The sequence below is a fragment of the Mixophyes fleayi genome, chromosome 8 (genome assembly GCF_038048845.1).
Source record: "Mixophyes fleayi isolate aMixFle1 chromosome 8, aMixFle1.hap1, whole genome shotgun sequence".
NCBI lineage: Eukaryota > Metazoa > Chordata > Amphibia > Anura > Limnodynastidae > Mixophyes > Mixophyes fleayi.
In genome coordinates, this window is record NC_134409.1 from 59,563,757 (window position 1) to 59,580,069 (window position 16,313).

Genomic DNA, 16,313 nt, shown 5'->3' on the forward strand with positions numbered 1-16,313 from the left:
TTCTCATGTGATTCTGGTTCTCTTACTAGTAACATGACACTTTGCTATGTGTCATCTAAGTATTGGATTACTTGGTGCCAGAGGTAGAAGTTAACAGCAACTGGGGTCTAATTCTGTTGGGGCTCCAAAAAAGTTCCTAACAGGCATCCCTTGTGACATCATGGTGATAGAATACAGTTGATATTTAACAATTGTGATTATCACAATATATGATGCAGTATATAAAGCCACAAAATTGGAGTTTAAAAGCATAATAAACGAACAATAGTGCTTGTAAAGTTTATTATTTTAGGAGAAATGTATTTTGTATTAATATATCTTGGATCTTAGTTCTTTTGACTCATTGAAATATGTATATGTAATTAGTGTATGCTATTTCATACTTACCAACTTTTAAAGACAGCCGTCCGGGAGGGGGTCCGTTGAGGGGGCGTGGTCACGCGGGGATGCGCCGTTTGGCTCCGCCCCCTGTCAATCATGAGACATTCTGGCCAATCGCAGCAGGGGGCGGGACCACGATGCCGCGGTTAGCCCCGCCCCCACCATCTACAACAACGGGGAGACGCTGGATCCGGGATTTTTGCCTGCTCTCTCGGGAGTCCGGGAGAACTGAGAAAAATTCGGGAGTCTCCCGGACATTCCGGGAGAGTAGGCAACTATGTGCTATTTATATAGATGCTTTGTGTTTCCTTAAATATTTGAATACTGTGTATTCTTGCTATAAAGTTAAAACAAAAGAGTCAAAATGTTTCTATTCATCTAACTTTGACCTTGCTAAGCACCCGTAAATGTAATAAAAAAACTCTTGCAGACAATGTCGGCCTCATTCATTAAGGAACATAAATATTGTTACGTGCAGTATTTTGTGTTACAATGCTCTGCACATGCCCAGAAACGAACTATACACCAGTAAATGCAAGTGTATTCAATTCATCTACGAGCGCAAAAGATATTTATGACATCCTACGATGTCATGGGTGGAACGGAAAGGCAAAAGGGCAAATGCACATAGTCAATGTACAGTAAAGGCATGCCAAGCTTGAGCGCACATAGTAGTGTCTGAATTAAGCTTTGGGAAACTCTCACTTGTTTTGCTGTCATATCACTTGCACCAGCTAGAGGTCAGGTATCAGTGCCGAATGATAGTGATGACAGTCGCGCATGCATGCTGGAACATGTTTTTGCAATCAAGAGCAACTGTAAAAATGCATTTTTTTCACAGTAGACATTAATAATATCATGATAAATGTATTTCATGAAAAAAAATGTTTTTTCATTAATGACTATTATTAACAGGTGACAATAATTGAATATTTTTTTCTGATAGGTCTTTATATTCCACATATATATTGTATGTATCCTGTGGTGTATGGTGTCTGTCTGTATACGGAAAGTGTCGTATACTCAGAGAATACTAGACCCATATTAAACAAGAGACATTTCTTCAGATCCGCTTCCAGTTGAATAATGACGGACGTATACCTGACTTACGTGCGTTTAATAAAACCCTGAAAACAATATGTTATTTTTTCATGCTATAATCAATCAGGTCCTGTATGCTTAAATAAAGAACCAATAAAGCTTTGAAATGGTGGAGCATTTTATGTTACAGACTACCCGGCATGCACATGAATATACCAAAGTTCAAACATTGTTGGATATTCTTGTCATAGTAGTTCATTTCTCAATAGAGTGATAAAGGAGCTTGTGAGATATGTATTTAAAAAGGCAACAAAATGTCATAGCCATGACTCTTGAGCTAGCTTTCAGGTATGTAGGCATTATTTCAAGGACCTAAAGCATTGACATTTATTATTATGACTAATATTATTAGTAGTAATAATAGTATATCAACACTTAAACAAAAAATAAACAAATGATGTATCAATAGATCCAAGATTTGCATTACATTTACAAGAGTTAAACATGAAATAAGAGAGTGATTATAAATTAAATAGGTGGATTATTAGGGAAAGAAATAACACATGTAGTCTATTGGCCACAATTCCCTTGTTCAGTATGCATTATACAGCCACTATGGTGCAAACAAACACTTACTTGTAGCAATACATTTAGGGTATTTTATGCCGTTCTGTGTACATGTGGCTCGTAGACCATTTTCTGGAAACATTCCTTCATTGCATTCAAATGCAATAGTTTCTCCAAGTTCAACTACTGTGCTTTTATTGTAATAGATGTTACTGCTAATCATTATTGTTGATTGTAATATGCAAGAACCTGTAATAATGACAACCTGTTAAACAGCATCACTTAATGCAACAATGTATATGGTAGTAGTGGAAAATAGGTCAGTGACTTCTAAAAAGCCACAACACATTGGGCCTGATTCATTAAGGAAAGTAAGGCAAAAAAAATGGGCAAGTTTTCTTCTGGACTAAATCATGTTACAATGCAATGAGTGCAAATTAGGTTATTATTTTGAACATAAGTTAAATACTGGCTGTTTTTTCAGGTAGCACACAAATACTTGATAGCTTTATTTTTACACTGAAATTTGACGTTGATCTAGGATGTGCAGTATCCCATCTATAAATCTGTAATGATATTTTACATTTAGATCCCCCTCCAACATGGGTTTGCTAAGGTGCAAAGTTCATTTTTTTTGTTTTACTTTCCTTTATGAATCAGGCCCATTATGTTTTGTACTTGTGAAACGCTTCACATACTTCTACTAGTTTACTTGGATTTGGCTTACAAATTCTAGTCAATTCCTCGTACTCCAGCTCAGGATTTACCTGATGTGTAACACAATAAACCTTCATTTTGTGTATTTTATGTGGGAAGATGTCTTTTGGAAGTATAGGTTTAGGTGTTGTAACGACATGGGCACCATCAATTTTAGTAACATTTAAAATGTTATTATTGATGTGACAGGATGGAAGATGCATAGGAAATTGGTCTGGAGATTATCTCAATATACTAAGATAATATTTCTCTGAGGAATCCAAAATCAATGGACAGACTTGATAGATAAACACATTCCCTACCTCCTACCAATAGTAAGCCTCTCATTTACTACCACATTCACCTAATGTATGTGGCACTCCAAAACCATTGCTTTCCTAATAAGTACAACGAGAAGCGTGGATACATGAAAATAAAATAACTTGTAGTGCTAGTCAATATTACACATATATACACTAGCTGCATGACAACATACACAAAAAAAATGCATTTTATTTATATTTTCTATATGACAATGAGATTTATTAGCACCAGGATTGTGCCTACCAAAGATGTGTGAAATTATAATGGTTCATTACGTCATAACACCTGGGGACTTTTTTCTAAATTCCCAAACTTGTATTTTGGTACAAATTTGACCAAACAAATGAATTCAGTTCAAATAGGAAAATTAACTGCTACTTGAGGAGAGGTCATGTGACAGGGGGTAGGCAGGGGCGTGGTGATGCTAGGATGCCCCCTGCCAGGAAATGCCAATAATCACAGCATTTCATAATAAGGGGCGGGGTTTAATGATGCAAATTCGCATCTTTAAGCCCCACCTCAGCCATGTCCGGAAGGATGCCTACTCTTTCATGAGTCCTGGAGGGCTCCCCGAAATTCGGGAGAGAAAAAAAGTATGATCTAATATTGCATACAGCAGTGTTAAAATTGCAATGTGGAAATGCTCATACACATGTTTTTTTTCTTTAAGTGTTTATTTCGTTTACATCCACCTCTAAATGAGCCCCATTATATCTAGCTGGGCAATTATTGTGCACATTTCTACAGCTAAGCATTATTTGGCATTCTATTACTATTAGGTATTTTACTGTTCATTATTCTTTGGTTTAGCAGGCAGGGGTCAATTTTCAATGTTCAGGTGTAACGTTTTGTTTGTTTTAGGGTTTATTATCAGTTTTGCTTAAGTGGCTTTGGTGAAAATCAAAACATTTTGAAAACACTATTTTCCTCTCTATACAGTTCAAACTTTTTAGGCAAAACTAGTACTTTCTGTTTGAGGGGGAATTTACTTTGCATCCAGATATAAAAAATTGACAGCTTTCCACAATAATGAACTCTCCATCATCCTCTTTGGCTGGTGTGTGCTGCACAGCTGTATGCTGGATATTAAGTCGGACACAGGGACACTTGAGTGTCTGAACTCGCCTCGATGATTAGTGTGGTTATTTCTGCAAAATCCTACAGAAATTCACATTGCAGAAAACTGCAGCTTAGAGAAAGTATGATTACCATAATCTACAGCTGCTGAACTTCCAATGAGGCATTTCCCACATACCTTATGTGGTCGCTTATGATTCCTGAACATGTACAATGTGTAAATAAAGTGTAAAAATAAAACAAAAAATTCCATGAATGTAAAATAACTCAGACTGGCTGGTATCTTGCCAGTAGTATTCTCTCATGTGAAAAGTGGTGGAACTTATACTTATAAATTGCCTCCAGGCTATCACCCTCAAAAGAGCAAATGTAGATTAATGTGAAAAGCATGTGGGGCACTTCATACACTTACTAGAACACTTGCTTAATAACTAGCTGCAAATAGCAGAAATATGCTATAAACAGTGATTGAAGTGGGCCAGTATATGGTGGAATGCCATACCGCCACTTCTCCTACTGATTTGTTTGTAAAACTATCAACTTATATTCACTTACATTTATCATACCCCACTTCTAAATTTCCACTTTTACAACTGGCTATAACCATAACCACATGATATTGCATATTCTTGCACTAGACTGTTGAAAGATTTCTGATTAATTGATACTTACAGCACATGGGTGCTATTTGCACCAAGATAGTAAGTATTGTAGGTCTGTGAGATTATTGGTACCTCTCAGTGGTACTGGAGCATGTTCATGTTTATGCATCTTCTCCCCTTTCATTCCCTTTCAATGGTACTTGCCTTTTTTGAAGCATTTAGGATACTGCAGAACTCCCTTGTCACACGTTATTCTCATATTAGTGCCAGAAGGAGAATCATATCCATTTAAACAAGAAAATTCAATTGTGTTACCATGTTCACTGTACAGCTTCTGATTCCTTCCATATCTCAGCTGTATATTATTTTGCTTCATGTCGGTTTCCTTTGCAGTACATGGTTCTGAGACAATAACAAAAGTATAGTAGCTTTCAGTTGAGATTTCTTAATTGTGATTTTTAAAACAAGATACAAAAACAGACAATTTAGCCATTTGAAATCCGATTACAGGCTGTATTATATCATGAAATGTAGAGCCCTATGGAATCTCTGTGCTGTTTTATACTTATTTGCTTTACATTGTTATTCCATTTTTCATTTGCTCCACAGCATAAATACACTAACAGTGGGGGGGGCGCCTCACGGGGAAATGGGGGCCCCCTTAGCCCAGGGGCCTCCATTCCCTTACTCCGGCCCTGATATGTAATGAAGATATTTCTAAATTCTAACTCACAGCTCATATCTACATTATACTTAATGGACAGTATGCATCAGACCTTGAAGACCTAATAATATTTTCTGACTGGTAAATATTTTTTATTGTTATTTCTTTCATGGGATTTGCAATACTAGATGGACCCTAACAATCCTTTTGGTTTAACAAACTATTATTTTTACCAGACATAAGAGCAGCAGTGTAATCTACAGAATTTAACCAAGCACTCACTATTTTATCCTGGCTCCCCTACACTGGCAGTGTTGTGACATTATTAATTGCTGGGGGATAAGACTAAAGTCCTACCTTGTGCAATCCAGTACAATGTCAAGTGGCACCTGTCTTATCCCTTCAACATGTTGAAGTTGGATGCTGAGCACAAGCTACAAATCTATGTCATGTCACATTACAAGACACAGTTGCTCCAGGGGCCCCCAGTAAGCACCCCCTTATTTATTCTGGGTCTGCTGCAACCTGTGATTTTGCCAATGTACCGCAGGCTCTGTGTATTAACCTGTCTGTCTCTTTATGACGTTGCAGATTTCTTCACTCCCTTACAATTAGAGATGGTCACTGACCCCCGTGTTTTTGTTTTGGATCTGGAATACCTTCGCAGGATGCAGCAGACCCGGAATAAATTAGGGGGTGCTTACTGGGGGTTTTGGTTTTGGCAAAACCGCCCTTGTGTGTTTTGGTTTTGGTTTTGTTTTGCAATTTTGTTTAAAAATCTATTTTTTGGGCCTAAATTAACCTAATTTAGTGCTCCACCTGTTTCTTGGATAAGTAATTCTAAAGCTAATAAATTAGGAAAAAAACAGTTTAATCCCTGGTAGGCCGTCCTTAATTCTGCACACAAACCTGATTGTCTTCCTCTCCATCTTAGCCTATTGGCAATGCAGCCATCGTCTTTGGGTGTATATTACACCCTACACTTATAATTAAATATATAAAGAAATGGACAAAGGCAGTTTGGTTTCTGTCTGCATCAGCCCACCCCTCCACTTGTAGTTAAATAGAAAAGAAGCAGTCTGCATAGACTGTACAATATAAAATTGAAATGGACAAAGACAGTGGGTATCTGTCTGTATATTACACCCTCCAATTGTAGTTAAATAGAAAAAAAGCAGCCTGCATAGACTGTACAATATAAAATTGAAATGGACAAAGGCAGTTTGGTATCTGTCTGTATATTACACTCTCCACTTTTAGTTAAATAGAAAAAAAGCAGCCTGCATAGACTGAACAATATAAAAAGAAATGGACAAAGGCAGTTTGGTTTCTGTCTGCAACAGACCCCCCATCCACTTGTAGTTAAATAGAAAACAATTCAGCCGGTATAGACTGTAGAATATAAATAGAAATGGACAAAGGCAGTTTGGGGTAAGTCTGTATAAGACCCCCCCCCCTCCACTTGTAGTTAAAAAGAAAACAATTCAGCTGGTATAGACTGTAGAATATAAACAGAAATGGACAAAGGCAGTTTGGTGTCAGTCTGTATCAGATCCCCCCCTCCACTTGTAGTTAAATAGAAAACAATTCAGCCAGTATAGAATGTACAATATAAATAAAAATGGACAAAGGCTGTTTGGTGTCTTTCTGTGTATGACACCGTACCCTTATCGTGAAATTGAAAAAACAGCAGCGTTTCAAGACTGTACGTGATAGAGAAATGCCCCAAGTCCCTTTCCTATTTGGGGGTAGATTACACCCTACACTTATATAGAAAGTTTTAAAAAGATGTTATCGTCATCATCTTCAGCATCATCCTCACCCTCATCAGTGTGTACGTCATCATCCCAGACTATCAATTCATCTCCGCTTGAATCCGCCATTAGAGAACTGTCAGTGCTTGGATGTCTTTAAAGGTAAAGGCCTTCCTCGTGGAAGATGTAGTTCATTTTTAGGAACATCATTTTCTCCAAATTTTTTGGAAGTAACCTCCTACGTCGATCACTGACTAGGATCCCGGCTGTGCTGAATACTCGTTCAGAGTACACACTGGAGGATGGGTAGCTTAGGTATTGCAAAGCAAGTTTGTACATGGGTTTCCAAATGGCCTGCTGTTCCTCCTAGTAAGGAAAGGGACTGTCTGACATTTCCATATCAATTACCTCTTGAAAAAATTCTCCACCATCCTTTGCATGTTTATACTCGTATTGGATGGAGTTATGGGCAAGGTCACACATTTTTTTGATAAATCTTTCAAACCAGCCCAGATGTTAAACTGTTCTGGTCTGCCCACTGCGTCTTCCCTGCATCGCTTAGAAAAATGTAATTTTTTACGAGCAGCAGCTGCTTGAGAAACTGAAGGAGGACACATCGTGGAGCTAACGCCCAGTTCAGCGGACAACGTGCTGAGCAATAGCTCCTTGCAAAAGTTCACATCTCGCTCTTTTTTAAGCAAAGACTCAATGTAGGTGTTAAACCTTGGATCAAGCACAGCGGCCAAAACATAGTGATCCGAGTTAAAGATTTTAATAACTTGAGGATCAATGTGATGCAAATTAAGTACTTGATCTACAAGGCCAACATACTTTGTGGAATTCCTTGCTTTCATCTCCTCCTTCAGTTTCTCAAGCTGGTTTTCCAATAGTCTAATTAAAGGAATGACTTGGCTCAAGCTAGCAGAGTCTGAATTCACTTCACATGTCACAACTTCAAATGGTTTCAGCACCCTGTACAGTACAGAAAGGATTCCCCACTGTGCAAGAGTGAAATACATCCCCCCTCTTTCATCATCATCATCATCATCATTTATTTATAAAGCGCCACTAATTCCGCAGCGCTGTACAGAGAACTCATTCACATTTCCCAATGTCATGGCTTGTGCAATACGCTTGGATGGCTTTGCGCTGTTCCTCCATCCTCTGAAGCATGTACAGGGTGGAATTCCACCTTGTTAACATCTCTTGCTTAAGTTGGTGGCAGGACAAGTTAAATTGTGCTTGGAGCTGCTGCAATCTCCTACATGCTGTGGCAGAATGACTGAAATGGCATGAAGCATCTCCTGCACCTCACGGTTAGTTCTTAGGAAGCTCTGCACCACCAAGTTGATGGTGTGAGCAAAACAGGGAATGTGATGGAATTCACCCAGCTGTAATGCTCGCACTATATTGTTGGCGTTAGTGGTATAAGCCATGCATCAATCAGGCGTTAGTGGTATAAGCCATGCATCAATCACATCTCTTAGTTTTCGTAACAAATTGTCAGCTGTATGCCTGTTAGTGAAGCCGGCGATACAAAGAGTGGCCTGCCTGTGACAAATGTTACGTAGTGGGGTACATGCTGTTGCTGTTCCTGCTGGTGAAGGCGAATGACCAACCCAGTTGCCTGTCACAGTCATATAGTCTTTGGTTTGCCCACTTCCACTTGTCCACATATCTGGGGTTAAGTGTACAGTGGGCAGAATGGCATTTTTCAGCGCAATCTCTACACTTTTACATACTTTTTTGTATAGTTGTGGAATAGCTTTACGGGAACAATGTTGTCACGATGGAATTTTGTAACGCGGACACAAAACCTCAATTAACTGTGAAAAACCAACTGCGTTTATTGTGGATATTGGATGCAGATCTAACACTAACATGGTAGCCATGGCGTCTGTGATTCTCTTGGCGACTGGGTGACTGCTGTCATATTTGCTTCCCCTAGCAAATGATTGTTTCACAGTTAATTGTTGTAATGTAGGACTGCTCTTCTTCTTAGCCTTCTTCTGAGATGAAGATTCACCCCCAGCAGCAGCAGCAGCAGTGGGACTAACACTTTCTTCAGAGGAATCAATTATAGTGCAGGAGTCATCCAGCCTTAAGTGGTATGCAGGGCTAACTCCGAGCGTTACTGAGGACATTGATGAGGATGGTGTTGTGGGTGTATTTTGTAGCCGTCGGTATGTCGGTGACCGAAGGGTCCTAGCTGATGATGGAGTGCTTGTAATTTTTTTGGAAGAACTTTCAGCTTTTCCCAACACTTTGTCATGAAGTCTGGTCAAATGGTGTAACATGGATGAGGTTCCAAGATGGTAAAGGTCCCTCCCTCGACTGACTGTGACTTGACATACACTACAAATGGCTATACAACTGTTGTTTGGATTTGGGTAGAAATAATTCCACACACAAGAAGTGGAATTTTTTGTTTTATGCCCAGGCATGACAATGGCCTTTTTCTTGTCACATGCCTACACAAATCTCCCCCTCATCCTCTTCTAATTCCAAAGTGGCATCCTCAATTGGTGTATCACTGGCTACACTCGGGCTGTTCAGGCACACATCAACAGAAATGCTGAAAGGGCCCTTCTTTATGGGTACACTATCAAAATGCTCACGATTACACAAACTACTGTTGGATGGACTCTCCACAGGGATTGGTGTAATTTCTGATTCTGAGCATATATTTTCCTCTACTGTCTTACTGTTTTCTTGCAGCTCGGCTTTTACGCGTAACAGTAGTTGTGCACCACCTTTGGACTGCAAATTACTTTGTTTTGCTTGGTCACAAGTGACCGTATAAGAAGGCTCAGTAACATTTTTTGATCTGGCACTAATAGAGAAAGGCGAAGGCCTCATTCTTTCTTTGCCACTGCGTGTGTAGAATGGCATGTTGGAAAAAAAAAAATTATCGGCAGTTAACTTTTCCTCAGTTACAGTTGTTTTTCGCTTCAACACGGTAAAGAAAATTTTGGGGTGTGTTTTTTTTCTCTGATTTAAAAAGACTATGTACTTTTATATAGGCTTTACCAGATGACGTACTGGGAACACTACCATCAGGACTGGTGCCAGCACCGGCTTGCTGATCCTGCTCATATGTGGACTGCTTTGAATCCCTTTTAATAAGGCCAAAGCACTTAAAGTGTAAAATATTAAATAGATAGTGCTGCTAGATAAAACTTTCAGCACCATAAAAATTGTTGTCTCTTACAGGGGAATATGGGATACCCCAAAGCACTTGTAGTGCAAAATATTAAATAGATAGTGCTGCTAGATAAGACTTTCAGCACCAGAAAAATTGTTGTTTCACACTGGGGAATATGGGACACCCCAAAGCACTTGTAGTGCAAAATATTAAATAGATAGTGCTGCTAGATAAAACTTTCAGCACCAGAAAAATTGTTGTCTCACACTGGGGAATATGGGATACCCCAAAGCACTTGTAGTGCAAAATATTAGATAGATAGTGCTGCTAGATAAGACTTTCAGCACCAGAAAAATTGTTGTTTCACACTGGGGAATATGGGACACCCCAAAGCACTTGTAGTGCAAAATATTAAATAGATAGTGCTGCTAGATAAGGCTTTCTGCAGCCTGAAAAAATGTTGTTTCACACTGGGGAATATGGGACACCCCAAAGCACTTGTAGTGCAAAATATTCAATAGATAGTGCTGCTAGATAATACTTTCTGCAGCCACAAAATAGTTTCTGTAGAAGGGAATATGACCCCAAACAGTTGGTAATGTTTGCAAAAATGCCTCTATCCTGCTCTCTTACTGCTATAACAATTGCTAGAAGAATTGCAATAAGAATTGCAAGAATAATTGCTCTGTCCCTGCTCTAATGTTCCCTGCTCTAATGTTGCCTGCGACCTAATCCTGCTCTCTCCCTCTGTCAAATGGCGATGGATTGCTGTGGAGGCAGGTATTTATGGATTTCAAATATCGCGAGAACCGAGCTCCGAGATCCGACGACTTCACGATGACGTTTTGCCTCAATTTTGAATCCAAATTGGCGCGAGAGTACCGAGCCTGCTTGGCTCGATACTCGGATAGGTGAAGTTCTAGTGGGTTTGGATCTCGGGAAACCGAGCCCGCCCATCTCTAGTTACAATGTTTTCTCTCCTTGGGCTGTGGCTATTGCTCATTTCCAGTAGTCTGTGTTTGCTGGTACTTAGTAAACCCTGGACTTACCCTCTAACTGTTAAACATCTGCAATCTGTGGAAACTTCTTTTATATACAGTATTTCTGCATTTACTCACATCTGTATTATTGCATCTATCAAGGTTTCCTGTGTTTACACAAGAGAGTCTTCAGTTTCTGAGATGTTTGTTAAGCTGTTATTTGATGTAATGTGTATTAGACCTCTGCTATTGATGTCCAATTCACCTGTTCTTTGTCCAAATAATGTGTGTATTTTTGTACAGTATATTTTGTTCCATCTGCATTTGTGACAATAATAAATGGCTACAAGGACACAAATGTATGTGATAGGCTGATTTAGAGTTAAGTGCAAATTTTGTGTAAAAGTGCAGAATTTGCAGCCAAACAAACCATGTTGCACTGCAAGGGGTACACGGGCAAACATTGTGCTGCAGGCAGGACATATCCTCTTACATGCTGCACACATTCCGGTCTGCTCTATTTTTGCAGTACATGTCAGAGTTGGGCTAGGTCATGACCCCGTCCATCTCCAAATCACGGTGTCCATATTACATTTTCCCCCATGCAGCACAAATGTTTTGTCCAAGTACAAATTTTGCACCTAATTGCAGAATTTGCTACAAACTCTACATTGGCTCCAATATGTGTAATGTTAATGTTTTGCATGTTACAAAACATTGCAATAGATGTCTACAAAATAATGAACAGTTAATCACCCTTAAAAAGGATGAGGAAATTGTAATTTAAATCAGTTGACATAGTCAAACAAGGGGGGAAGTCATGGAGTTGAGAAGCGGAGCTAGATATGTTAACTAACTTATTCATTAAAAATTACAACAATGTCTGCTCTATGTGCAAATATTCTTAGAGCTGTATATAATGAATATATGGGGTAGAAAGAGGTGATTAACTCCATACATATGATTAGATGTAATAAAACCTCCAGAATACTGATAATTAAATTATTTATCAGGGGTAAAAGTAGAGCGGAGTCTAAAGCCCATAGAGTAGGCAGTAGAAGTGAAAGAAAGGATCTTAAAAATGCCATCACACGTGCTCTACACTACATAATAAATAAGATAAAATCCAAAAATTGAATGGAGCACATGGATACCTGTAGGGACATACGTCACATAAAATACATAAAGGCAAGTAATGGCAAGGCACTACAGTGTTTTGACTGTAATAAAATTGGAGTTTCAAATGCCACAGGAAAAATCGCCGAAAATTGTTGATTTAAAAAAAAATAATTGATCTTTCATAAATAATGCCCTATGTTAACAAAAGACTAATGTTAGTTTGTCCTGGTTCAATATATTTGTGGAATGTTTCTTTGTTTGCAGATTTATATACTGTGATGCATTTGTTTTGTTTAGGGCATAACTTTGAAACACGGAAATGCTCCCTTCTTTCACTTATTAACTAACAGCTGTTTACTTATGCTGCACACAATCAAACTAATGGGTCTATTTATCAAATGGGGAAAAGGCTTAAATCCAGCGAACACTGCAGTTTTCACCAGATTTGAAGCGTCTCCCTATTTATAAAACCCTTCCACTGGATGATAGCTTTCATTGGTTATCTCCGGGTCTGTCCGGAGAAGCTTCCAATGCAAAGCACAGGGTAGACTATTTATCCTGAACAGCAGCATGCACAGAGGGAACCTACTCTTGCGTAGTGAGCGGTAGGACTGCTCTTAACACATTGCTCATTTGCCCTGGTGACATTTTAATGATAAATTGGGCGGACAATGATTTTCTAGCGCTGCATAACAAATCATCAATTTAGCAGGGTAATGATAAGTCGACCCCTATGTTTAATTGTTGCGCTGTATGAACCATGGAGTACGATTACTTCTCAACATGTGTACTGCATTAATTTTATGCAATATACTTTTTACTATGATGACAATATATAGATGCTAGTTTGTCTTAGGTCAATATAAATGTGGAATGTCTGTTTGGTTGCAGATTTAAATGCTGTGATGTATTTGTTTTGTTTGGGGTATAATATTGAAACATAAAAATACTCCCTCCTTTCATTAAATAACTAGCAGCTATTTAATTATAGTGCACAATATTAAACTATGCTTTATTATGTATTTGTCAATCAGATTTTCATTTGGATTGGTGTAATTTAATGCAGATTGTTTGTATATCTATATGCTATGATGCAATTGTTTGTGGTATTTTTTTGAAATATGAAAATACTCCCTCCTTTTGTTAATTAGCTGGCCAAGTACTTATGACTTCATGTGGTTATATTCAGGTTAATACAGAAGTGAAAGTTTCTCAATCAATTTATAGGCTCATAGCAGGTACTTGAAAGGGTGGGGTTATCCGAAAAGGAACAAACACAGAGAAAAATCCCCCAGCACATTGCTATAGCCAGCAAAGGAGCTCCCATTTCTACTTGTACATAAAAATGCAAAAGTCTCAGTTGCCCACATTTGCAAATGTATGTTAAAGGAACCTGCCACTCCACGGCACTTTTGCTAATAGGGTGGTCCTAACTCTACACAGTGAGAGTCCCATATATTTGGGCCATACATATATGTGTTTTTAAATTGACCGCTAACTTACCAAGAGTCCCCAAAGTACCCCAAAGTCCTCCAAGTGGCAATACAGCAACAGCACTCTTCATCAGCTACTGATGCCAAGCATCCCACTCAAACAAACAAAACAGAAGTGGAACTTGCTCAATCAATTTATAGGCTCATAACAGGTGCTTGAAAGGTTGGGGTTATCCCAAAAGGAACAAAGACAGAGAAAAATCCCCCCGCACACTGCAATAGCCAGCAAAGGTTAACTTTGTTTGTTTGCAGATTTATATGCAGTAAAACATTTGCTTTATTCTGGGTATACTTATGAAAAATGGGAACACTACCTCCTCCCCTTAATTAACTAGCATACGCGTTATATACAGTATATGCTAATCTTATGCTTTATTTCTACTATATGATTTATGACACCGAAAATTTTAATGTTCTCTGATGATATGTTGATTTTAACTTCCCTTTTTAATAGTAACTTTTTAACACTACATTTTTTTTTATGTAGCTTGGACTTTATTTGTACCAGGTGTTGTCACTGAGAGATTACGGGTAATGTGGGTATATAAGGCCTATGTACTTGTTGTTATCTGTATGTCTTTAAATAAAGGTCCAATTTAAGGACTGAATCAAAATAAAGACAATAGTTTCTTCACCTTAAAATTTAAAGGTGTACAAGGTAGACAAAATAAATGCAGACATGAAAATAAAGGGTAGTGAGAGCCCCGCTCATGAGAGAGCTTACATTCTAATTGAAAGAGGGCACAGCTGATGCAAGAGGAGCAAGTGTGGTTCAGAGTGGAGACTGGGACAGTTCTGAGAGTCCATTAGTATGGGTAGTACAAGTGATAATAATGAGATGTGTTTACAGATTATATATATAACAACTATCACATATGAATTAAAAAAACTCAGTGTCACAATTTGAGTAAAAAAATAAATATTTTGGTGTATGATTTAACAAAAATAGAAGCAATTAAAAAAACTCAAATTAATTTGTCAAAAGAAATTCAATGAGTCCTTATATCCATTATTAAGCTAAGAAGTGCCAACATATTCCACAAAGCTTTAAATCAGAAATCACACACAATCATGACTATTAATGAACTAGTGTACAGGAACAAAATGTAGCATATGCTCAAGACAACAATATTCAATATGAGAAGATTTATACTGGCTGAGGTTTTAGCAAATGACATTGGAGTCATGGACAACGAAAGGGGTGGAAATGATTAGTAAAGATGCTGATTCAAAAAGGGTGTTGCCTCAAAGAAGACATTATATTGCAGCTACAGTTTGAAAACAAGCTGCCACTTTGAATAGGATACAGTAAGTCTTCAGGGGATAATTGAGGTTTTGAAATGTAATAGATATGGATGAAAGGAGTAACAGTTTCATCATCATCATTTATTTAGTTACAGGATTTATTTGGTCACAGAATACAGCAGGTAATAGTCTCAGGCAGAATCTTCAAACAGTGAAGTTTTATCGCTCAATAGTCCTGACAAGGACTTTTACACACTAGTTGAAGGCACAAGTGATAATCCAGAAGTACAGATGGAACAAATGGAGTTTGGATGCTTTAGAAGTACCAATTAAAACAGGAAATACTGACTTTCTTGAGAATAAACAGGAATAAACACAGTTATTATAGTGTGATCAAGCACTAAAGTAATAATAATAATTCACATGATCAATAAATGTTTATATATCCTGAATGTGGTTATACTGTACATGGAAGAAGACTGAACAACCATGAACATACCTAGACATACTGGTGCGTTTTCCCACACTCCATTCCAACATGTAACAGTTTTGTTTCCAGTAAGTACATGAAAATTTGGACATTTATATTCCACAGTTGAACCTGAGTCATAGAAAGTTTTTCTAACATCTTTAGTGTCTCCAAATTGTACTATTGGTGCTGGACCACAGCTCTCGCCAATTCCTAAAAAAGGAAAAAAAAAATGAGTAAACTTAGTAAGCCAATAAAATATTTCAACAGAAGTTTTAGAGCCAACAGACAAATATATTTAATTTCAAATCGTAAGAAATAACAAATACATATATATCATAATTCAGAGTTATACCGAACTTCATTTTAGTTATTAGTTATCTCTATACCAGTTTATGAGTAGTGACTAATCTCTGTATCCTCTTTTTTATCAACAGGTAATTATTCCTATCTTAGTTACACCAGTGTCAGAGCTGTATTACGGAAGTGCATTTTTATTTCTAACTCCATGGTATGCTGTTCTCTCACTGCTTGTTTACAATTTTATTGCTGTTCTTTGCTGGAGGACTTTATTGGGGGTTTGATTGAAGACACTAATCAAATGTGTTGGTTAACCATATATAATCATTGTAGAATGGCTGCAAGCCTGTGATGGCTGCTTAGTCAATGTGTATAGTTCTAAGTGTGTAGTTACAAGTGTATTAAGATTTAAATAGCATAATTCGGAGTTATGCCAAAGGGAAACAGGAGAAGAAC

General features: G+C 37.9%; 1 protein-coding gene across 3 annotated transcripts in view; it reads right to left on the reverse strand.

The window, feature by feature from the left end:
* The window catches only part of LOC142099296 (coagulation factor XIII B chain-like), a 341,745-nt gene that overhangs the window by 58,006 nt on the left and 267,426 nt on the right, over positions 1-16,313 (reverse strand). For all 3 annotated transcript variants that reach the window (XM_075182612.1, XM_075182611.1, XM_075182613.1), the window contains 3 exons: positions 15,588-15,770; positions 4,893-5,090; positions 2,059-2,238 (listed from right to left, as the gene is read on the reverse strand). In XM_075182612.1, coding sequence (XP_075038713.1) covers positions 2,059-2,238; positions 4,893-5,090; positions 15,588-15,770 — 561 coding nt within the window. The remainder of the gene's footprint in view (positions 1-2,058; positions 2,239-4,892; positions 5,091-15,587; positions 15,771-16,313) is intronic.